The sequence below is a fragment of the Mus caroli genome, unplaced genomic scaffold (genome assembly GCF_978045245.1).
Source record: "Mus caroli unplaced genomic scaffold, Mus_caroli_1 scaffold_6, whole genome shotgun sequence".
Lineage (NCBI taxonomy): Eukaryota > Metazoa > Chordata > Mammalia > Rodentia > Muridae > Mus > Mus caroli.
The window spans coordinates 7,304,178-7,329,446 of NW_028227261.1; the positions used below are offsets into that span (position 1 = coordinate 7,304,178).

Sequence of the window (25,269 nt, forward strand, 5' to 3'; positions counted from 1 at the left end):
TGACTGCATGTCCACCTCAAGGTTATTCCCCTCTTGCCATTCCAGTGGTTTTGCTCTGAGAGTGCGGTGGCGCCCCTCCCCCCCCCTCGTCTGGTTTCGGGGAGCCTGTTCCTCCTCGCCCTTGCAGCAAATCGTATTGAATTTTGGCTGACCGAGCCTTCCTCTGCATATTAACTTTCCCTCCTGTACCTGGCTGTGAGACCCTTGGCTTTTCTGCATTGAATTTCACACCCAGGGAAGCAGCTCTCTGGAAGATCCCCTTTTTCCTTTCAACTTCCGATACATTGTTTCTATTTTTCTGTTTATTGCTGCGGTTCCTCGTGGGAATTGAAGTTCCCACACATTGGCTCTGTTGGTACACCTGCAGTCCGTTCCCATGTTCCCTTTCTTTTGCAGGCTCATAGACTTTGCTTCTGCTTTGACTTGAGGTGTGTCATTTTTTGGATGTGTTCCTACAGTGTCTTGGAATGTGACTTGTGTTTGCCCCTGCTTCCTTCCCTTCCTAGCCTGTGTCCTACCTGAAAGAGTGTAGAATTGAGAAAGAATAGAGAGCCTAACACTGTGAACTGTAGATCAGAGAGGAATCTGGATGCAGAATACCAGAATTATGTTGTCCTAAGACCCTGGATCTGAGTGTGCGTTGCCTAGAATCTCAAGGCACACAGCCTCTTTAGTGAGATATATGGCTTCATAATTAGCCCGTTGCATTTTTTCACGAGTGCTAGCATCAGCGTTCTCCGATGTGTTTCTCTGATTAACAGCTGCTTTGCAACTATTTCCTTGTGCCACGGATGACCGTATTTGTCAAGGAACTCCTGACAGAGTACTGATTTCTTACTAAAACGCAACATTTCTGCTTCATGAGGGCTCTCTCCTCAGTACTGCCCGGCTTTTAAAGTCAGCCCTTGTTAAAACTGGAGCTGGCTCTGCTCTAGCGCCTGTTACCAGGATCCTGGGTGTCTGCCTTAGAGCTGGAGCGAGGAGCCTTTCACAGGCAATTTAATCTTGTGAGCAGTGTGGGAGCGATGGGGCACTGGAGTGGAGTTTCAGGCCTGTGTGCTGGTCATTTCCCCCTGCCCTCTAGGTGCCATCTCTCTGGGTTAAAAAGGACGTGGCTTAAGGGTTGTTAAGGTCATTAATTTTTGAATATTTTTTAATATTTTAAGCTGGCTAATGAATGCTCACATTTTAGGAGATAGATGTGTGCTAGTACACAGGAGTGCTGGAGTTGGTGGCATTCCAAATAAGTGTCACCAGAGAGAGTGCATCAGGGCTTACACGTCAGGTGCAGAGTGCCTGAGACTCCCTCAGTCCCTGAGTTTGTTGTTAGGCAGGCTCTGTCTCCTGTCCCCCTCAAGAAGAAAATAACCTGTGTTCTGAAGATTACAGCAGATGGGTCTTTTGTGGGAGAATGGCAGACACATAGGAAGTGTCTCTTCAGTGAAGGTTATCTGGATCCTGGATCCTTCCCCCCAGGCTTTACTTACCCTGCACCGTGCTCAGAGTATCGCATAGCAGCAGCACCAGAGCGCATAGTGTGTTCACAGATCCTGGTCTCACAGACAGATCCTGCTCAGGCGACCAGTCACCTTTAATCCAGATGTACTTTACAGCCTGAAACCTCCCCCACTTCCTCTCTCAGTGATTGTCAGAGGCTCCAGCGTAACCAAAGACTGCAGAGAGGAGAGTCTGTCTGTCTGTCTGTTTGTCCTCTTGGCTTTAAAGGCTAAGCAGTAAAATGACAAACTTTCCTGAAATCCTGGAGTTTGTGGTCGGCAGAGTGACTTTGTTTTGCCCTTTGAGACAATTGGGGGAAATGCGAAACTTTGCCTCTGATTGTTTTCAGAGTTCACCTTGAGTTTTTTTTTTTTTTTTTTTGTTTTTTCGAGACAGGGTTTCTCTGTGTAGCCCTGGCTGTCCTGGCACTCACTTTTGTAGACCAGGCTGGCCTCGAACTCAGAAATCCGCCTGCCTCTGCCTCCCGAGTGCTGGGATTAAAGGCGTGCGCCACCACACCCGGCTCACCTTGAGTTTTAAAAATCAAACTAGCTACTGCTAATTTGAGGTGCACTCATTAAGAACTCAGTCAGTCTAAGAGTTGGGGACTGGACTCCACAGCAAGCAGCCCAGCAATGGCATCAGGAGCGTTGTGCCTGGCTTCTCCGTGGCTAGCCACACTCCCACAGCATGTGCAGTAAAGTTCCCAGCTCCGTTTTACATCTTTGACATTGAGGCGAAGATTTGGCCTGAATTTATGTAATTTAGTTGGGCACAAATATAACCCATGAATAGTTACATTCATCCTCTAATTAGAAAATCAAATGATAACCCAGGATAGGCCACAAACTTATTGAGTCCAACCAAAGCACGCTGTGTGTGTTGGACCTTTGCAGAGGGAAGTCAGTTGAACTGTTCCATGAAGTTAATGAAAAGTGCCCAACAGGAGGCTGCCGAGAGGCCCAGACTGAGCACCTTGGCTGTTAGTGTAGTGGGGAAGACCTTTGCATTATGGGTAAGGAGTTTTGGGATATCTTTTACCATCAACACATGAATCACAGGGCTATAAAATTCTAGATTAGACAAAATCCTTTACCACCCTCCCGCCCCCCACCCTGTCAATGTGCTAGTGTCTTGTGTGTGTATGTGGGGGTGGGGGGGGGGAGTGAAGAGTGGCTGGAGAAATAATTAGAGAAAGGAGGAGAGAGGTTTGTGTGCTCACACTTACACATAGCTGCTTAGCCGGGTATCTTTCTTATTCAGCACATTACGTTGAGGCTATTAGTTTGGGTGCTTTATATTTTTGCATCTGGTGTAGTGATATCGATGCTGTTAAATATGTGATTTGCCTGTCGCCTGCATTTTCAGACAAAGATCAAGGGGAACATAAACAAGCCTCAAAAACACTTTATGTAGGTGTTTGGCAGTATTATTTTATATGACTTGAAATTAGTGAGTGGAAACTTTAAAAGAAATTGTTCATATTTTTGCAAGTTTGAAGTGTGCCGGGACTTCGTCAAATTCCCGTTAAAATAAATACGTCAATTTCATCTCCCTTCCAAATTCATTTATCTTGCTTTTTTAAAAGGTGTTTTCTACTTTACCTGATGTTTAAATTGGATTCGCTCGTTTATGCTGTTCTTTGCTATATCCCCCACGTTTTTCTTAAATGAATTACTAATGGCAGAGCACTCCATCATCCCTCTCTGCAGCCACTTTAAGGAAAGCATGGTGATCTAAACCTTTTAACCTATTAAAGATGATTTTTCCCAATTGAATCAGACCCACCACAGGTGTAATAACTAATCATTTAAACTACACCTGCTATTATGTATTTTTAAGCCATTATGCGTGTTGGATAGATGATAATTCATGTTTATTGCATTGTCCGATGGATCCGTTTTGCCTACACTAGGCTGATTAATGTATTTAAAGAAATAAGAGATGCAATTTTTAAAAAAAAAATTGATGGAATGCGCCAAGCACTGCATTGAGTGCACCATTAAACCCATCAGAACTTTGCTCTCTGACCAGAAATGCATATACCAAGGACTGTATTAAAAGAGCAAGGTGAAACCTGGGCGTTTTAGTGGTGTGATTCCGTCTTCTCGCTCTATCATGGGGAATTTTGGAAGGATGCAGGAAGGCTTTTTCTTTGTATGGGTGAATGATAGGAGCTGTGCGGTTCATGTCTCCTGCCCAAGACCTGTTCATCCACATTTCATGTGACACCCAGTATACACATCGCAGCCACAGAGCCTGCCGCATGATACCAGCACTGTCATTTTCTTCCATGGAGAAAGTGTATTATTTTCTCAGGTGAACACAATTATCCCTAAGCCATCTGAGTGGTGCGGGTTGGTGTTGACCCCAGAGGGCCTGTGTGATGTATACCTGTCCCCCCTCTTTCTGGAGCATAGCGTACCCCCCACCCCACCCCTACACCTTTTCTCTTTCCTCTCTGTCCTCTCTTTTCACCCCCTTTCTCCTTTGCTCATCCCCCTCCCCCTTTTTTTTTCCCTATTTCTCTTCTTTCTGTCTTTGCTCTTGAACCTTTCCTTCTCCAGTCTCTTCATCATAATGTAGAGATTTGTTAGATGTTTTTCTCTTTCCCCTGTAACCTGAGGTGATCTACTTGAGAGGGTAAGCACCATTTTGGGGGCTCACACATTGAATTCTCTGTAGTCTAGAGCTGTTGGTTGTCCCACAGTCTGTAGTGGTGGTCAGGGCTGTTTGCAGTGTTGGAGGCAGCTCATCATCTGCAGGGAGCTGGGCTTAGTATCTCATGAGTGACAGGTCCAGATCTGGAAGGTCGGACGCTAAGCCCAACCGTTAAGGAGAGGCCCAGGTTAAGCCTCCTACTGATCGTTTATCTGGAGAATAAGGAGTTTCCCTGGCTTTCCTCCTCTTCTCTTTTTTTCTGATCCATCTTCATTTCTTTAGTTTCTGAGAACTCTGGTCTCAGGAGGGGACTTGCAACCTGAACTTCGCCCCCAGTCACAGGGCTTGCTGTTTGAATCTGTAGGATCACAGAAACATCCTTACTCCCGCCCCCTCAAGAAGTGAGTGGCAAGACCCGTCAGCCCTACCTTAGCAGGGGCCCATGCTTTCCTTCCCTTTGGTTATGATGAGGTGAGCTGTGCCAGCCATTCTAACTAGCCCCACTTTTCTTTTTCTTTTTTCTTTTCTTTTCTTTTCCTTTTTTTTTTTTTTTTTTTTTTTTCAAGACAGGGTTTTTCTGAATAGCCCTGGCTGTCCTGGAACTCACTCTGTAGACCAGGCTGGCCTTGAACTCAGAAATCCGCCTGCCTCTGCCTCCCGAGGCAGGCAGGGCAGGCAGGGCAGGCAGGCAGCGCACCTTACATGTGGTGTGGAGGTTAATAGCGCTTTCATCCTCTACTTGACTTATTTGTATATATGAAGATTTCATCAAGTAATATTCAAACCAGGGGTAGGTATATATTCTGTTAATATTTTGGCTTGTAGCCAGGAAATCAGAAACTTGGCCCTTTGAAGGCTAATCAGAATTCATTTCCACTGCATTGGAGGGACCGGTGTGGCCAGCCGTGGGTGTCTTCGTTACAACCTCCTTCAGCTCCACTACTTTGCCAGGTACTACACAGTACAGAAGAGAAGTACATCTTCTCTTCCCTGCCGTTCCTTACCGTGTAGTTGGGGAGGCAGCCTGAACATGAGAGGAGAAGACAGTATAATTATGCCTTCAATTATATGGTACACACTACAGCACTGAAGAACTAAAAAGAGAATTGGAAGATGAGAAGGGCTTGCTGGTGTAGGGAAAGCTCTGAGGAGTCAGAACAGACTGTGTAAGGGTCTCTCCTCTCTTTCTCTCTGTTTCTCTCATTTCTGTGTGTGCGCACACATGTGCATGCATGTGTGCAGAAAGTATGTTTGATGTATTATGTAATGTGTAGACAGGCAGAGATGGGCGTACATGGCACAGGAGAGTGACTGAGTGTGGCTGAAGAAGCAGTCAAGGCAGGACGGCAGAAGTTGAGTGCAGCTCAAAGTGCTGAGCCAAGGATGTAAGACTGTACTCTCAGATCCAGAGAAGGACTCGGGGGAGCCAGGAGAGCCTAGCCTGCTGTTGAGGTGGATTTCTGCTTTAAGCAGGAGCTTGCTATATATTTGATCCCAGCAATATCCTTCTGGCTGTGGCCCTGGGAACTCAAGATTTCTGGTCTTGAATTTCAGATTACTGAAGCTTACTCTCTCTGTTTTATCTTCCCCTACCAGATTGCCACAGCAGTGAAGTTCCTACAGAATTCTCGGGTCCGGCAGAGCCCACTTGCGACCAGGAGAGCATTTCTTAAGAAGAAAGGTACAGGTTTCCTTGGCAGTGTAGAGCGGCCTGTAGAACAGGCCTGGGCGGGGGCCAGGGCCAGGGCCGGGGCTGGGGCAGGTGGAAATCACGCCAGAGACAGGTGCTGACTATGTCAAGGATTGCTCACAGCTGTCCACATGTGGGTGGGAGGTAGGCTGAAGGGACCACCCCTCAGAGGAATGCACATTTCTTCATTCACAATGGAGCAGAGAAATGATAGAATTTGAACAATTACACATCAGATATGAGGCCAAGAGCATCATGGTCAGCCAACACTCAGGAGCAGAGCTGCCCTTTGACTCACACTGAGGACTCCTGCTTTCTGGTCAGTCTGTTGGTGACCCTGACTACAGAATGACCTGCTTGGGCTAGGAGAGGTCAGCTTCTTCAGTAAAGATCCAGAAAGAAGCCAAAGACAGGGAATACAGTGAATCAGCACAGTCAGGATGAGGTCAAGCCAGGGGTTGGTCTGATTTCAGATTGGAGTGGTAAACTCCTGGGTGTCATGGTATCTCTGTAGCCGCGATATAGCGGATTCTGACTAGTTCTGTGTGGTTGAAGCAGATAGAACATATTCTGGTTCTGTTGGAATTTAGGGTATTTTTTTGTTTTTTGTTTTTTTGCTAAGCAAAACCAACTGTCCAACTGAAAAAAGTCAAACTTTTCATTCTTAGGATAGACATTTGCTTTTCTAGAGATCTAGGAAGCTAATTATGGGGCTTTGTGTAATACTAGGGAGGGGGTGGCATTCTTCACCCCCCAAACTATTTTTTCCTTAAAAGCTAGAATATTGGTCTAAAAATTCTAGCGATTGTGTACATTTTTACTGGCTCGGAGACAATGGGATGCTCTCTTGGCACTTTGTGAGCACCCTGTGGCGTCCCGCTGAAGCTGCTCCAGGGCCACACTCAGGCCCACACATTCAGTCACGGCAGCTGCTTAGCAGCAGACCCAGGGCAGGGTCCCCACGAAGGAGCCGCATGCATGCTGGCTGCATGGTGCTCGCCCCCATCATTAGGAGATTATTAAAATTTGGAGTGTGTTGGCTGGCCTCTCTACTCCGCAAGCGTCATGCCATAAAAGAGATTTTCCTTGAAATATGTGTACCTATAGGGAGTAATTAATCATAAAAGCTTGGGGATTTCAGCTCTCTCATCAAAGCATTGAAGCAGGGGAAAGCTGAGCCTAAAAGCTGAGCTGATTACCCGGGGTAACCTGAGACAAAATCTATGGTTGCTGAGAGATCCTTAGCCCAGTACATTGTGCAGTATTATAACTGTCTGATCTTCTCCTCCACCGACAATGACCAGTTAGTCCTCATTTTCTCTCAAACGCAGCTGGGTTAGAATTTCATTTGCAGAAGGTATTTAGAGCAATTTAGAGACAAATGTCTCTGGTGTTTGCTCGGCACTTCCCCACCGCAGGCTTTGCTGAGCAGTTTTAGTATCAGGAGCTCCATCTAATCTGTTTAATTTTAATAAATCCCTGACTGGGAGAGGGAGAGAGAGAGAGAGAGAGAGAGAGAGAGAGAGAGAAGAGACTCTGGACCAAATAATACTTCTTTTGAGTCACTTGGCTCATGTATATGTGTGTGTATATATATATATATATATATATATATATATATATATATATATATATATATATATATATAAACACCACTCTAGAGAGGCTGACTTACGCGGTTATTAGTTGTTGCTCTTTGAAAGAAAAAAGAAAGAAGGAAAGAAACCCAGTTGATTGATTAATCAGTTTACCCACAGAGTTTATCCACTCTGTGTCTTGCCCTGATCTCTCTGTCCACTGGGAATTCCCTGAAAGGAGAAAAGACAGAACGTGTGCTCTAGCAGGGACAAGTGGGAGTGAGGCCGTGGTGGGTCAGGTGACAAGGGCCCAGAGGAGAAACAAAGCAGGGACTGGAGACGCAGGCCGGAGGAGAGGCTCTGTCTGATTTGGAAGGCTAGTGGGTGCGACTGAGCAGCCATGTGTGCACGGGGGTGTGAAGGCGTGCACGGTTGTGGGTACAGTGGTGTACCCACACGGTACCACACTGTACACTGTGGGTACAGCAGTGTAAGGTCTGGCAGGACCCTTTCTGGGCAGAGAGTTCCAAGGTTTGATCCATTGTCTGGGGAAGAAAAGCCCCTTCGTGGATTTAAACTTCCACTTTTTCGCTTATACAGCCAGTATGCTTGACACCATCTGTGATGAGGATGATCAAGGGGCAGCTACCCTGTCCCTCACATAGCTGTGGAAGGAGAGGGTTGGGGCGCTGGAGGGGAGGGACTGAAACCCTTGCTATAAGGTCTTCTCCCAGCAAGGCCATGGCAGTGGGGGGCTTGGGGCGCTGGCTGGGGAGAGCTCCCAGCTACCATAGCCTTGGCTTTTCCAAGTACTGTCACTTTGGGGAATTGCAGTGGAACACTGACTTGAATTATAATCTGACTTTCTTTCTTCCTTTCTTTCTTTCTTTAATAAACATCTCTTTCCAGAAAAAGCAAATCAAATTTTGCTTTTCTTTTAATATTATTTAATATTTAATATAGAAATTGAGGTCCCTGTTGTGCACGTCAGTTCAGTGGAAGATGAGGGTTACTCTAGGTGCATCAGCTGAGTTTGTCTTATTGTGAGACCACAGCCCCAAGCAGGGGCTGCGTTGCGCCTTTGTTGCTGACAGGTGACGTGTTGGGCTCTCTGATGGACGGCGAGGAGTGGGTTGAGATGGGAGGGTGTTGTCTGAAGGGCCTGCCATCTCTGGTTTGTTGTTGTTGTCATCGTTGTCTGCTTTGTGATCTCTTTTAAAGTCAGAATATGGAGTCATTAATGAGAAACATGAAGTTATTAGAATCATTTATCATTCTCTTTGAAGTTTGTATTGCCATTTTATGTAATTTACAGCAATTCTCCCTATTACCAGGATTTTTGTTTTTTTCTTTTTTTGGTTGACAGAGAAAAGCAGCTGTAAACCTTCAGAATATTAGAATGAGTGCTTTGTATTGTGTCCAGCTTCTTGATTCTGCAGATGACACATCGGTGGTGGGCTCAGCCACACGTGTTAGCGGCTGGACTGTATGGGTGTAAGCCCTCATGAAGCTGCTCTGTTTAGACACTTCTCTTGCCAGGCAGGCCTCAGGCCTCTCAGCAGGCCACAGCCCAGGAGGCCAGAGTGGCAGAGACACAGCAGCAGCCGCAGTCCAGAGTTCTAGGGTTGGAGAATATTATCCATGGGCTGCTGTTGATTTGATACCACAAAATGTAGGATACGAGGCAAGCCACTTCCCAACATGTTCTGTAGGATGAGTACTGGTTGGGCAAACGAGATGCCTGTGTCTGAGAGGCCAAAGGAAGATGCTGTGGAGGAGGGGACAGAGTTGTCAGTTGACCGCTCTGATGTTGCTCTAAAACTATCATAAGCTTTTCTGCAGAACCCTTCAGATTTGAAGAGGGGTGCTCTTCTCAGGTGTGCAGGCAAAGGGCTCCCTACTCATCCATCCGGTACTTTCTTCTAGAAGGCAGAATGGGGCAGGCGCGTCCTTCTGTTCCGGAGCTGGAGCCCCAGGAGCAAAGCTACCTCCTTGTGGACGTGAACTTGGAGAAGAAAGCATCCTGATTGGTCAGCCTTGGTGCTGGGGTAGAGGTGAAGGGCTTCTCTCTCTGGAGTCCTTTAAGGAAGAGTAAATTCTTGCACAGATTTCAATTTAACTCTCTTTTATTACTTTTCTTTTTTATCATTTACGTCCATTTCATGAGGTAGTTTGCATGTCCTTGAATGGAATCTCGTTACCATGAGAGCTTTTTTAGCATTGATTTCATAACAGTCTTAATTTAATAGCTCCGTCATTACTGAGAAGCTCTGGGAGAGGGCCTGGCTTTCCAGGTCACTGACCTTTTAATTACAAACCTTGTTCTGATGGCCAGGTTATCGACTGGACAGCTCCCAGCTTGTGCCCCAGGATGAAAAACGAAAATAACTGTTTCCTCCCCCATCTCCAGAAAAAAAAAAGTAACCTCTTGTGTTTCTAAAATTAATTTTCTCCTTCAGCTTCACTTTATAATTAATTCTTTAATGTGTCTTAGTGATACCGGAAGTCTTTATGGAGCTTTTGTTCCTAGAGCTGGGGTCCAGCAGATAGCTTAGGGGCGGGGAGAGGGGAACATCTTGCCAGTACCACCCCCTGCTTGACTGCGCTGAGCTGGAAGAAGTAGTGTTGGCCCTGTGAGGGGCTGTCCGGCCCTTCCGAATCTTTGTTTATGAGACGTATGTTATGTTATGGCATCAAGATTTAGATTCATTCGGTGTTTGCTGAAGTAGTTGAACCAGCTACATCACAGACGTTTTCAAAGCTGTTCCTACTGAGACCCCTCCCTCCCTCCCTCCCTCCCTCCCTCCCTCCCTTCCTCACTAGTTTTTGTGCTGGGGTCTTGGGCAGCCTAGGCAAGTGAGGAGCCTCGTTTGCAGGCCCATGGAGTGTTTTCGTACTGTGGTTACTGTTAGTCTTAGCTTAATGGAGGAATAAGTACTCCTGACTGATGAGCTGTGCTGCACAGACTTAGTGTGAACAGGGTGGTGTAGGTTTTCTGTCACGGGCTCTAATGATGGAGACACCAGGTCTGTGCACCGTGGAACAGCAATCCCAGTTTGCCCTGCTGCTCTGCTGGTCACTGAATTTCCTGTACTGATAGCCTGGACAAACTGCAAACGTCTCTGTGGAGAGTGAGGCAGTGAGAAAGACAAAGATCAGGCATCTCAGGAGGCAGAGGAAGATGGCAAAGTGTGAAGTGGCCCTCACCATTGGCCCATAGTCAGGCGGCAGGGGAAGGCACCTTCCTCCCACTTCCTGCTTTTTTTTTACCCTGGGCCCTACCCTGAGTGGGGTGCACCCTGCAGGTGAGTGAGGCGTGGCTGCTGGAGCAGGCAGCGCTGTGTGGCACGAGTGCCTGGTCCTGAGGATGATTGAGCATCTCCATCCATCTGTTGTGCACGGCTATCTTCCCTCCCTGCCAGTCTTGCATCTGCATATCCGTCACCTGCTGTTCTGGACCGGCTCATTCATCATGCTGACTGGTTTCTCCCCATCAATTTTCCTGCTCCCCCTTGTTATCCAAACTTGTCTTAAACTCCACAGATTTTTCTTAGGATACAGGAGAGGCCCATCGCAGCTGAAGCAGCTGTGGGTGTGGCTCAGGGAATTGACATGCTATGGTGTCCCATTTTGAGGGGCCACTGGCATTTGCTGTCCCAGAAGCAGAGCTGTGTAGTTTCCTATACAGAGGTGCTGTGTGTAGGGCCCTAGAGGATTTGATCAGATACTCCCCTGAGAGGACTGGAGGGGTTCTTTTGTTATCTCCCTGCCTTCCCAGTACTGCAGAGACAAAGCTACAGTATCGACTGCCACAGGTCTTGTGTTACTAAAACTTAAATTTTCTTTTTACTTCTTGGAATATTGAAGATTTAGTCAGAGACTGGCAAGAAGGCTATGCGTAAAGGAGCTTGCTGTGTAGGCCTGGTGACCTAGAACCTTCATTAAGGTAGCCGAGAGGGCTGACTCCACAGAGCTGTCCTCTGACCCCATGCCAGCAGCACCAGCACCAGGGATGAGAAGGACATGCAGTGAGGAGTGCTGGGCCCTGGGCGCTGCCCCTTTCCTCCCTGGAGGATGCTGGAGTCTCTGATGTCCAGAAGCGACCTAGCGTGAAAGCATGCGCCTCGGCGTCCCTCAGTCTCACGGAGCGTGGGACTCTGGCCTTCACTGGGCTGTGCACCTTGGTGTAAGAAGCAGACAGACTTGAGTCACTGTCCTTTGGTGCATAGTATTCCACTGTGTGCGTGCATGGCACTTTAAGAAAAGCAGGCACAGGCTCGTATTTTGTTCTTTCATTCTGTCTTTGGCTACTTCACACAATGCCCTGTGAAGATTATGACTCATTTGTGTTGGTGTCTGTCAGTTTGTGAACATGCTAAAAATAAGACGATTCTCATATGTGATAAGCAGGCTAATGTAGTTTTCTTGCTTAAAATTTCTAAGTTTCATAGGAAAGGAGACAAAATGATATTTTGTTTTGTTTTGTTTTGTTTTGTTTCAAGAAAGGGTTTCTTTGTGTAGCCTTGGCTGTCCTGAAACTTGCTTAGTAGACCAGGCTGGCCTCAAACTCACAGAGATCTCCCTGCTTCTGTGTCCTGACAGCTGGGATTAAAGGCATGCATCACCTCCCAGCTGACAAAATGATTTTCTAATACAAACATAAACGTATAACCTTACATAGAAATTATTGTTTTATAACATTCTCCCTGTTAGGATTCTCTTTATAGCCCAGGCTAGCCCCACACTCATGATTCTCTTAAGTTTACCAGGTGCTGGGATTACAGGTATGAGTCACTCTACCTGGCTTAAAGAGATTATTATTTAAAAGGAGAAAAAAAGTATAATAAATTGCTATTACTCCTCCACATGAGTTTGGATTCAGAGGGGCATTTTGGTCGTTGGTTACCTAAGTAACACTGTTTTACTAAAAACTCTCTTCATGCCCTACTTTTTGAATGAACAGGCTGACAAATTTAATTAGCTGGCTACTTGGTTTATATATTTATTTATTTGAGGTTGGGCTTATGTTGCCCAGGCTGGTCTTGGATTCCTGAGTGCGAGCCATCCTCCTGTCAGCCTCCAGAGTAGCTGGAGCTACAAGTGTGTGCTCTCATGTCTGCCTCAAGTTTACTACCTCCGTTCACAGTAACCGTTCAGAGAGGCTTCAGACACTGAAGGATAGAATCTGTTTTCAAGTGAGGTTTGTAGACTTACTTTCTTTGGTTGAGATTGGATGTTTCTTGGGACAGTGGTCACCGGGATGCTCAGCCTTGATTCGGCACCTACTGTTTGCAGAGTGTCCTTATGCACCTGCCAACAGGTGTTAGTAGATGCTGGATAGGAGAAGGGGCTGGGAGTCAGCAGGCCAGGCAGTGGAAGACCGAGTGTGAGGCTCCCAGTGGAGCTCAAGGGCCAGCATCTGTCTCTTCTCACGAGCACCCGCAGTGCTGAGCTGGTCCTCAGTCTGGCTAAGGAAGCAGACGGCTACAATGAGAAGATGCCAGGATGCTCGTCCCACCTTCAGTCTCTTAAAGAAGTTATAATTTAGTTATTCCAGTCTGATGATGCAGGTTCAGAATTGTTAGCAGTCAGGCCTCTGACACTAGCGTGCATGTAGATGTGTGTCCTTTTGTTTCAAGGCTTCTGTGTAGCCAGAGCTCCCCCAGTCAGCAGGGTCACCACAGCTTGGTTTTAACCTTAGATTGGAGGGAGGCCTGGGGCTTAGATGAAGGGGCAGGGGCAGGACATCGTTCATGATGGGAAGCTCTTTTAAGGGGATAGACTGTTAGTAAGATTGACCCATGTGGACTTCAGGCAAGGAAAGAAGTGAGGTGTGCAGCATAGGCAGCCAGGGTGTGCGCAGTGCCGGCTAGACCCGCTAGACCCTCTAGACCTGCTAGACTCACTAGACTCACTAGACTCACTAGGCTCACTAGACTCACTAGGCTCACTAGGCTCACTAGGCTCACTAGGCTCACTTCTGTACGCATGGCGGACTGCAGTTCTGGGGCCAGGCGTGAAACTGTGGAGCAAGTTCACTCTGTGCTTAAATTAAGGTTGCCTGGCAGTTGACAAAACAGCCCCAAAAGGCTATAGAGTGCATTGTACATTAGCTGTGGAAGATCCAGGCTGCGGTGGTGGCAGGAGAAGTGCAAACAGAAATGGCAGCTTTTTATTTTGAGTCAGGGTCTTGCTGTGTATTCAGGGCTGGCCTTGAACACCTGGTGTTACTGCCCTAGCCTTCTAGTGCTGGGATTAGGAGAATGCACTGCCCACTCTGTTTAGAATTTATTTTTAAATGAAATTATACAGTATATACGGTTCCCACTCAGTATAATTCTTTTTTTTTTTTTAAAGATTTATTTATTTATTTATTATATGTAAGTACACTGTAGCTGTCCCCAGACACTCCAGAAGAGGGCATCAGATCTCCTTACGGATGGTTGTGAGCCACCATGTGGTTGCTGGGATTTGAACTCCTGACCTTCGGAAGAGCAGTCGGGTGCTCTTACTCACTGAGCCATCTCACCAGCCCCTAATTCTTTTGAGATGTATCCACTCACTGTGTATCAGTAGTTGCTGGACTATATTTGTTTACCTGCACACTCACTAGACATTAGGGTTGTTTCAAGTTTGGGGACATTTAAACTAAATCTGATATAAACACCCACGAGTAAGACTTTGGATTTGCGTGTTATTCCTTTTTGGGTAATTAGCTAGGGGTAGAATGGCTGGACCATGTGGTCAGAATATATGTAACTCTGTGATTGTGCGTATGAGAGGGAGATGCTTGTGTGTGTGTCCATGTCTGGGAGTGCACGTGTGAGCATGCTATCTGTGACGCACATGTCGAGGCCTTGAGTCTTGTGGCAGGGAGGGTCTAGTGAGAATTCTGGAAGTTTAGTTTCTTTAAAAAAAACAAACCAAATTATTCTAAGAATGTGGTTTTGGTTTCCCCGGTAATAAGGATGTGGGACTGATTGCTTCAGGCTGTCTTCGGCAGCTGACTGTGATTTGCCTCACGCTCTATCAGAGGTGTGCTCTTGCCAGCTGCAGATACCTTTTATGACTGTGTGGCATTTGGAAGCATTTGGAATTCTGGGAACTTATCGGAGGGTATATAAATGTTAGAGCCCCAGCATTTATATGGAGTGGATGGTTGTTGGTCATTTGGGGGATGCGGGGATCACTTGTAGTTTGTTTATAGTCATGCTCAAAGAAGAAAAAAGCTATGGAGCCGGGCGTGGTGGCGCACACCTTTAATCCCAGCACTCGGGAGGCAGAGGCAGGCGGATTTCTGAGTTCGAGGCCAGCCTGGTCTACAAAGTGAGTTCCAGGACAGCAAGAGCTACACAGAGAAACCCTATCTTGAAAAAAACACACACACACACACACAAAAAAAAAAAAAAGAAGAAAAAAGTTAGATTCAGGGGTCTCTCTCTCTCTCTCCTCTCTCCTTCCTATACTCCTTTCTAGTAATGGGGGGGGGGAGTGGAACTGGAGGATAAAGGGTGGGAAAAGAAGAACCCACAGCTACAGGGTCACCACTGCATGTGCCAGGCTGGCTGGTCCTCCCTTTAATCCCACTGTGGGAGCCCTGGCATTGCAGGTGAGCACTCCCACCCCTGCAGTTCTGGAAACTTGAACTTAGGTCCTCATGTCTACTTTTGACTTGTCCCCTTGATTTTAAAGATTACATTTAAGTGTGTGTGTATGTGTGTGTGTGCATGTGCGTGCGTGCGTGCGTGCGCACGTGTGTGCTTGTGCATATGACTCTGCATGTTGTGGTCAGAGGATAACTCTGGAGTCAGTTCTCTCCCACCTCGTAGGTCCTGGGGATGGAACTCAGGTCATGTCGGCCTTAGCAGCAAGTACCTTTTCCCGCTGAGCTACCTACCTCTTGGGCACCCTGAGTTTCTCTTTTTAAGAAACTTCCCAACTGTTGTCTGAAGGTGGCTCTATCATTTACATTCTCGCTAGTTGCGTATCCGCATTGTGAACACAGCGATCTGGAAGATGCAGGTATAAATTATCTACTTGAGCAGACCCTAAAGGCAGCTTTAGGACTGAGCAATAGGTCATGTTTGGAAAACTTCAGCTTTGGAGGCTACAGTCGTAGTAGTTCTCAAACCTTTGGGTCAAGACACCTTTGGGGGTAGCTTATCAGATATTTAAATTACTATCCATAACAGTAGCAAAATTACACTTATGAAGAAGCAATGAAAATAATTTACAGTTGAGGGTCACTACGACATGAGCAACTGCCCAGCTTTAGGAAGGTCGAGAGCCTCTGCCATAGTGCATAGCCTGCCTGGGTTCACGTGCAGCCTCACTGACTATACAGCATTGCATGGAATACTTGGCCACTGTGCTTCAGGTCCTGTGTCTGTAAAAGGAGATTAATGATAGTGTCTGCACTGAAGAGTCTTGCCAGAACTGAGTGAAAAAGTAAAAATGCCTACTATGAAAATGAAGGCTTAACCAATGGCAATAGTAATCAATAGTATATATCCTTTAGCAAATGTATTCTTTTTTTCATGGTGTGCTTTTTTTTCTTTAATGATAGCATACACAGTAATGGGTTTCATGGTAGCATTTTCACGCACATGTGCCAATATGCTTTGTTCTCAGACAGTCCCCTTCACACTGTCCTCAGAAGATATGTTCTCAATGGGCTGGAAGGAGCCCTCCCTCCCTGGGCTGGTAAGAGCCTCACTCACCACAGCTTTGTTCTGAGTCCATCTTAGTCTGAAAATATTAAAAGGGAAATTTCCAGAAATAACAGTTAATAAATTTTAAAATAACGTAGCATGAGGATATGGAACCTTCAGTTGTAGTGTCCTCACTGCGACACGAGTCACCGCTGTCCATTGGCTCCACTCTGTATCCTACCATCTGTCAGCCACCTAGTGTCACAATGCTTGTGCACAACTGATGCTCTCAGAAAACCTCTGGTGCGGATCATCAGGCCTGCACCCACAACACACTTCTCTTCCTGTTGGCATCGCAGGAGGGTAAGCACAGTGCAGTAAGATACCCAGGGTGGGGAGGTAAGGAGAGATCACTGTTACACACATGTAGCACAGTATAGTCAGATACCTAAGTGGGGAGGTAAGCCGAGGCCGTGGCTATGCACATCTTATTGCCCTATATTGCCATAATTGTTCTACTTTATTGCTAGCTGTTAATCTCTTACTGTGCCTACTTTATAAATTAAACTTGAACATATGTGTGTATACATATGTATATATATATACACCATATGTATAACAATGTACACACACACACACACACACACCCCTATGTATATTTACAGCAGCACACACAGGCCAGATTCCTCACAGACCAGGCTGTGCTGAGCTCACTGTAATGGTGTTGAAGTGATGAACCTGATGGCACTGTAACGCTGCATGCAGTGGGTACTCCTAGGACAGGTAGGTAGAACTCACACATTATTGAGTGATTTGGGGATGTGGTCAGCTGGTAGAGTCTTTGCCTGTCGTGCACAAAGCTGCAGGTTTGGCCTGTGGCTCACACCTGTAACCTCAGCACTGGGGGGGTTGGGAGGCCAGAGGACCAGAAGAAGATCCAGGTCATCCTTGGGACATTGTGAATTTGAGGCCAGCCAGGGCTACATGAGACCTCGTCTTTTGTTTGTCTTTTGTGTGTGTGTGTGTGTGTGTGTGTGTGTGTGTGTGTGTGTGTGATGGGGGTCTCTATATAGCCCTGGGTGTCCTAGAACTCTCTCTGTAAAGCAGATTGGCCTTGAACTCAGGAATCCACGTGTTTCTGCCTCCACAGTGCTGAGATTAGGGCTGTGCACCACCATATCCAGCTAGACCTTGTATTTTTTTTTCTGGGGAGGCTGTGTAAAGTAGCATAGTGGGTATGAACATGTGCTCTGCCGAGAGGAGGGGTAACGTGTTCACATCTCTAGGGTCCATATAGAGACCTAGGCATGACGACAAGGGCCTGCCTGTAACTTCAACACTAGGAGGTGGAAACAGCAGGATCATGAGAGCGAGACCCTGCCTGATGCCATAAGGTAGAGGCCAGTAGAGTGGACATAGTCCTGCTCTGGCCTTCTCATGTATGCATAGGCACACCTGCATACTCCCAGGTATGCACCATACATATATCACATATATACATATATCACACATAATCATGTAATACACACATTACACACAAAGGAAGAGGGAGGGAGGAACAAAGTGAGTTAAATTAAAGAAGCTGACTTAAGCTAGGCCTTCAGGAGCAAGGTATATCCAGAACATTGAAGAAATAACTCACCGGAGACATCGTTACTGCTGGCTGGCTGGCTCAGGCAGTGAGGTAGAAAGTGGCCTCTGGAGCTGTTAACTGTATAAGCACACACTCTCAGTCTATAACCTAGGGGCCAGGAAGTTGCTGCTGACAGTACCTCGGTGTTTCTCACATCCATAAAACAGTCACAGGAACCTTGGAATGTGAGCTTAGCTTCCAAGATGAGCCAGGTGGTGGTGGCGCACACCTTTAGTTCCAGCCCTTGGGAGGCAGAGGCAGGCGGATCTCTGAATTTGAGGCCAACTTGATCTACAAAGTTCCAGGATAGCCAGGGACTACACAGAGTACAGAGGACCCTGTTTTGAAAAACAAAAAAAGAAAAGCAACAACAACAAAAAGTGACCCCTGTGAGACTAGTACTGCAGCAGGGAACTTGGTGGCATTTTACTTTTGTCTTTGGGACAGAGACTCACTGTATCGCCCAGGCTGCGCTTGAACTGCCATGTAGCCCAGCTTGGCCTGGAGCTGGGGGTCCTCTTTCCTCAGCCTCCCAGCTGGTGTGATTAGGGGAGAGCTGTTATGTCCATCTGAATCTTGGTGTTTCTGATATCTTCCTTACCCATCTGCTGATGTTGATAGCAATCAAAAGCAGCAAAGAGGGCCTGGGGACATGGACTAGTGGATCAGGTGCTAGCTGTGCGGATCCCTGTACACATATGGCCAGGTGTGGAGGCGAATGTCTCTAACTCCAGCTAGAAGGGGGTGGGGTGGGGTGGGCAGACAGACAGATCCCAGGGCTCATTGGCAAGGCAGTCTAGCTGAAATGGTATGCCATCTGAAATGGTATGTCCATCTGAATCTTGGTGTTTCTGATATCTTCCTTACCCATCTGCTGATGTTGATAGCAATCAAAAGCAGCAAAAAGGGCCTGGGGACATGGACTAGTGGATCAGGTGCTAGCTGTGCGGATCCCTGTATACATATGGCCAGGTGTGGAGGCGAATGTCTCTAACTCCAGCTAGAAGGGGGTGGGGTGGGGTGGGCAGACAGACAGATCCCAGGGCTCATTGGCAAGGCAGTCTAGCTGAAATGGTATGCCTAAGGTTCAGTGAGAGACCTGTCTCAAAAAAAAAAAAAAGAGAGAGAACAGAAAGAAGTAGATGTTAAGTCCTGGCCTCCCTGTGTGCCCACACACTCATATACAGATGAGCACATACACCCCCCATATACAGATGCACACCCCCCCATATACAGATGTGCACACACACACACCCATATACAGATGCACACCCCCCATATACAGATGCATACACACACACCCCCATATACAGATGCACACACACACCCATATACAGATGCATACACACACATCCATTTACAGATGCACACACACACACACACACACCCATATACAGATACATACAAACTCATATACAGATGTACACATCCGTATACAGATGCACACCCCCCTCCCATATAGAGCTGCACAGCAGTGAAGAGGGAGGGGTGGCAGCAGTAAGGTGAGAACACTGGTTGTCTGCCTCAGGTACACTTCACAAAGCGCCTGTGGGTGTGTCTCACTGAGGGAACCCATCCTCACACTTATTTTTGTCCAGCTGCCTCAGGAGTCTGTACAACATGGCTTCAAGCATTCCAGTGTCTGAGATAAAGACACAGCAGGAGAAGCCAGGCCCTGAATTGTATCAGGGAAGTCCATGTGAGAAAAGACCCACACATAGGAAAGACCTTCCTCGATGGCACAGCATCTTTACTCACAGGCCCCTGCTCTGGGAAGGCTTAGCATGGGGTTTTTGAAGTCATTTAGGTACACAGCCTTCAAGGTGAAGGATGCGTCGTGTTTTCAGTACAGAGCCAGTGGCATGCATGTGTGAGGGAAGGGGAGTTGGGCCTTCCATAGTGAATGAAAAGAATAGGATGAACCTCCAGCTTGTTGGAGGGATACAAATTGATGTCACTGTCGTAGATTTTGGAAATGATTTTAAGAAAGTTTGTCACACTTACCTGGCCTCTCTCATAGTAGGGAGCCCTAAGGCAGTGGAGACAAGCCCCACAGCAGATGGGTTTTGCTGGGACGTGTTACAAGGCATGGAAGGCGAGGATTTTGAAACCTAAGGTCTGCTTCCCATAAGGCAGTGTCTGTGGAAAAGCACGTTGATCGGGCTGCGATTATAAATATCTTTGGACAGTATTTACCAGTCGTTCTTGTAATCAACAATTTGAACCTATGCCTAATAAAAGTACGCGTGCTTGCTAGGTCTTTTTAGTGCCCATATACATGAAAGCAGAAGACCTTGGCTTTAGGTTCTGTTGGTCCTTTTACTGTTAGCTTGGTAGGTTCTTTACTCATCAGATTACTGTCGTCTTTCTTTACTTGTGTAGTATTACTGCTACTATTTCTCTGCTACTATTATTTGTAGCACTGGGGATTGAACCTGGGCCTTGTACACACTAAGTATGTGCTCTACCATTGAGGTGTATCCAGACCTTTAAATTTTATTTTGTCACTAAGCTGCCTGGACTGGCTCCAGGCTCAGTAGGTAGCTAAGCCGGCCTTGAACTTGTGGTCCTCTTGCATCAACACCCAGTAGCTGGGATTGCAGCTCTGTGGTAGCACAGCCTTATTTCCTTTACATTTCTGCGGTAAAAGCAACTAAGTGCACGTTCTAAATGAGACGGGGATGGGCCACACGCACTTATATGTAGATTGACGGCGCGTTGGGCACCTCTGGTAAAGCCCCTCTCAGCTCTAAGCACCCAGCTTCGGGAGTGCATTTGACTTAAATCACCGTGACGGGAGCCTGCCTTCTCAGCTTGCCTCTCGGCAGCCTTGGGAGGGCTCTGTGTCTGCAGCTACTTACTCTGTTTAGTTCTGAAGCCCTGTAAAGCCATCGTTCTGTAATTAGATTGTTGGGTAGATTGTCTTTAGTAAGATGGTGGTCTTTACATTTTGTGCAGTTTTGAGTTTGTTAAATGATTGCAAAGGCTTTCATTCATAAAGTTGAAGTTTATCATACAATGGTTTTTCAGGGAAAGAACCGACCATCTTGACCCTCTGATAAATTAAGTATTACACCCATATAAATGCTGTCTTTTCAGTGAACTGCGAGTGTGGACCCTCTTACTGGTTTTGGTTTCAAGCTGTAGCACTGCTCTTGACTTGACAAGAAAAATCTTTTACCACCCACTGTCGTCAGTGCATGACTGAAGGACAAAGACAAAGTCTCCTCAGCCACGAGTCACAGATGGAATCGTGAATTATAGTATTCTAATTGCAAAGTCTGGGGTCCTGGCCGAAAGAACAGAGGTTGAGTTTGGAGAAGAGGCAGGCAGTTAGGGAGTCGGTTTAACTTACAAATGGCTATGATTTGCACAGAATGTGATTGAAAGAGAACAAATACTGAGCGCCATGGTTTCTGATATTTACTTAGGTTTTTTTTCTAATCAAAGGCTCCTCCTTAGACAGCCCTGCAAAGAGGAGACTAAATGGTAAAATAGAAATGACAGAACAGTGACATTCCTTGGCAGATCTTTCTGCTTGGTGTTCCATGATTCCTACTGTTCGTCCAGCCACCTTTTGACTGAGTGGGTGCACCTCACGGGCACTGTGCTTTGTGCTTGCCCTGGGGAACAGAACAGACAGATCTGGGGTGGAAATGGGCTCCTCCAGCAATACGAACAAAGAAACAAACTAATGAAGGAGGCGCTGCTACTCTGGGGAGGCGCTGAGGTCCGAGTGTGGCTGCCGGGCAGGGGGCTCAGCAGACTCAGACTCCGGACTCCGACTCCGACACCGACGCAGAGAAGGAACTTGGGAGAGACTATAGCAGTGCCTGGGAGTGCCTCGGCCTGATAAAGAGCTGAGATGGAGTCCAGTTGTGTTTGATGTCATGTCAGCCTTAACTAAGCCCTGCTCAGGCCACCAAGCACTTCCAGTCTCCAGTCTTGCTGGGCACTGTTCTGAGAACACTGGGGACAGAATGGCAGTGGGACCATTGAAGCCACTGGCTCAAGTTTATAAACTTGAGTTTATAAACCAGCCTGGGCTGGGATGACACAGGCGGTGCCATAGCCCCAGCTGTGTGTTTCCTGTTAGAGCTTAAAAGTGTCTCACATATCACACATTTAGTCCTCATGATAGTCATGTTCTCAAAAGGCAACTCCATAAGCTGGGCAGTGGTAGTGCACACCTTTAATCCCAGCCCCTGGGAGGCGGAGGCGGGCGGATTTCTGAGTTTGAGGGCAGCCTGTCTATGGAGCAAGTTCCCTCTGGCATGTAGTACATGCCACACACCCAGCCCTAAGGTTGGAAACTCACATGGACTGGGCTGTCTCCTGGAAGGCTCACAGTGTGAGGGATGGACTCTGGGAAAGCTGTAGAGGTCTCTTTCCCTCATGCCTTTTCTAGTGGCAACACTTAGGGTCGTGACGAGGGTGGAATGACTGGTTCTGTTGAGTCTGTTCTCGGTCTGAGGAGAGGCAGTGAGGCAGTCTTGGACTTGAAGAGAGTTGCTGGCTGGTGAGCCCATGCTGTTGACTCTGTCATTCTGTGTGGTTGCTTTTATCAGGACAGTGAAGGGTAAACGGGCAATCTCCGCTCCTGTGGAGAGGTCGGGCGGTTACATTACAGTCTTCTAGAGCATCTTGCAGCAAATACACGGGTTATATTAAAAGTTGCAATCATATCATTTTTTATAGTAAATTGCTGACCTTATGCAGTAGAATCAGCTTTATTGAATTTCACCAAAAATGCGTTTATAATTCTGCCATACACACATGATATTCATGTCCTTGCTGTCCATGTGGAAATGTCCCTTTTTATGATGTTAAACAAATTAAATCCACTTTCTCCTGCGCTGCTTGCTGCACCTCACCTTTAAGATCCCTCCTCAGGAGTCGAACCTCTCGGAAGCAGAGCCCATCTCCATTAGCTCGATGCCATTATGCCGAGCTGAGGTGGCTGCATTAGGAAGCCTTGCCCCGCAGTGCACAGTGGATGGGGAGTAGTTAGATGGAGGTGCTTCCAGGGCAGTGGATGTGCAGCGTGGATGCTGCTGAACACTAACAAGGCTTTCCCATAATTGCCCTATTTGTTTTGGGGAAATGGTGGGTATTTGTTTAAAAGGATTTCACGGAGCCAAGAGTACACAGCGAAGCCCATTCTCAGCTACTCACTTGTGAATGATTCATTGCGAAACTAGCATTGCCAACCAGTTTTCTTTTAATTCTCTGTAGCTCCACTCGGCTGCAGAGCACTGTGGTGCCGGGGATGCAAGCTAATTTTATCTAACAAAACACCCCAGAAAGTTATATTGCAAATGCACATGACTCCTCAACACTTAGAACTGATTGTCCGGTTCTTTAGACTCCAGCTCTGGGTTCCTTCTCTTGTTTCTTTGTCCGCCATTTCTGTATGTGTGTAGTTTGTGTGGTGTGCTGGTTCTCAGAGAGCTCAGCAACAGCAGTGTGAGTCTGTGGAACCTGCATCTATTCATTGAGTTACTGGTCATTTATCAAATGTCCTCTCCTACTGCCTCGCCATATGCCTGAAACACCAAGAATACAGAAGTCAGAATTAATATTTGTAGTTGAGTGGGGTACATGATATATAGCTAGGTGCAGAAACAGGGGATGCTGGGGCAAGACTGACTGGGGTGCAGGGCAGAATAAGGACTAGGCAGCTCAGTGCTGGGCAAAGAGTTTTAAAGGGGCCTCGAGGCTGCCCTTATTTCAGAGCCCTGGATTAGTTGTCTTTGTACTTTGGGACAGTGACTAGACTTGGCAGAGGATGCAAGGAGCCTGTATGTAGAAGACTTTGCTTAGTTCACCTGTTTAGATTTTGCTGTGTGAATACTGGGCAAGTTCTGTGTGTAGAGATGTGCCACGTTGGGCTTTCAGGACTCTGAGGGTAGGTAGGGGTAGTTAGCACAAAGACTGTTGGGCTTCTGGAAGACAGCAAGAGTGAGGAGGGAGAGGAGAGTCTTGGACCCTCCGTGCAGGAGTGTGGAGAGACCCTGGCGCTGAGCTGCTCACATGGTGACTACTGGGCTTGCACTCGTCACGCTCACGTGTGCACTGTTAAGAGGCTTCGCTGAAACCTGAGGCCCTGGAAGAAAGAAGAGACGATGCTTATGAAGCAAGTGTTACTTTATCTAGAGATGGCTTCGCTGGGATCCGCCCTGTCACTCAGCTTCCTGGTGAAGCTGCCCCTTCTGCCATGGAAGGGTCTCTCTGCATCAGACCACAATCCTAAGGAGCTGCTCCTGTTGCACCACTGACAGCTCAGCTCCCACAAAGCTCCCCTCTGCCCTCCCCATCCACCCCTCTTTACTCTTCGCTGCCTGCGTCATGTCTGAATCTCCCCCGGTTTTCTTAGCCAGTCAGTTGGCTTGCTGACCTGGCTGTAATGCTTTGAGGTCCTCCGGGCTTGGTGCCGTGTGGTGTGTACCCGAACTGTGTGCTTTGGTTTTCTGGAAGCAGATGCGCTCCTTTGCTTTTAAATCGATGGAGCCTAGAAAATAAAAATGTGTGGTTCAGGGTTACGGAGCCTAAAGGTCAGAGAGTACAAAAGGATGAAAAAGACAGTCCATTAGCTGACTTCCTGGGAGATCTCAGAGCTGCGTGCAGCCAGCGGACTGCGTGATGCCCGCTCCGGGTCAGCTTGCAGGGGCTGGGACAGGAACATCTTCGACCCCTTTAAGTTTTCTCTCCTCTGCTGTTCCAGCTCAGTCTGTGCTAAGATCTTTCTTTTCAGTGTTAGTGATGCTGGTGCAGCTCCATCCAGGCTGAAAGCCGGGACCAGAAGGTGGGACTGTGTGTGGTGGGACACAGGGTCTGCAGGGGGAAGCATGCAGGCTGTGCACTTTTAGAAATTAAGCACAGCCGGGCGTGGTGGCGCACACCTTTAATCCCAGCACTTGGGAGTCTGAGGCAGGCGGATTTCTGAGTTCGAGGCCAGCCCGGTCTGCAAAGTGAGTGCCAGGACAGCTAGGGCTACACAGAGAAACCCTGTCTCGAGAAGAAAAAAAAAAAAAAGCTTGCACTGGGCCACCCTGGAGTTGGTCCCTCTCCTCTCTGTACCACTTGCAGGACTTCTCCTGCCCCTTGGATAGAGAGGGTTGTGATGATAGGCCACTTTTTAGGACCTTGACCTCTTAACCCTTCTGCCTTAGCCTAAATACTGGGATGGCAAATGTGAGTCACCAGTTCTGGCCTTGCTGCTTTTATGATGTTAACATTTCATTTTTAAATGAATGGTTTGGACATCTGGTATTGATATCCTCTTCATGCCTGATAACTGTTGGGGACACTGGCTAATGGGCATCTTTGCTTCCCTGCATACAGGGAAGTAGAGGAAGGAGAGGGAGAATTATGGAAAAGCCATGTTGAACTGTGATTTTCACTGTAAAATAAGACGTGGAAGAATAATACTTGCAGAAACCGCCCAAAAGCATGTCTCATTACAGTAAGTAAATAGCAGCATGTAACTTAGCAGAGAATTCTGTATATGTGAGGGACAAAGAATTGCAAGTTTGAAATTGGGGTTCTAGCCCTTGGAAA

The 25,269-nt window shown here is 47.1% G+C and overlaps 1 protein-coding gene across 2 annotated transcripts in view; it reads left to right on the forward strand.

The window, feature by feature from the left end:
- Window positions 1-25,269, forward strand: part of Pex14 (peroxisomal biogenesis factor 14) — a 140,655-nt gene that overhangs the window by 55,269 nt on the left and 60,117 nt on the right. For both annotated transcript variants that reach the window (XM_085838591.1, XM_021159786.3), the window contains exon 3: window positions 5,755-5,839. In XM_085838591.1, coding sequence (XP_085694717.1) covers window positions 5,755-5,839 — 85 coding nt within the window. The remainder of the gene's footprint in view (window positions 1-5,754; window positions 5,840-25,269) is intronic.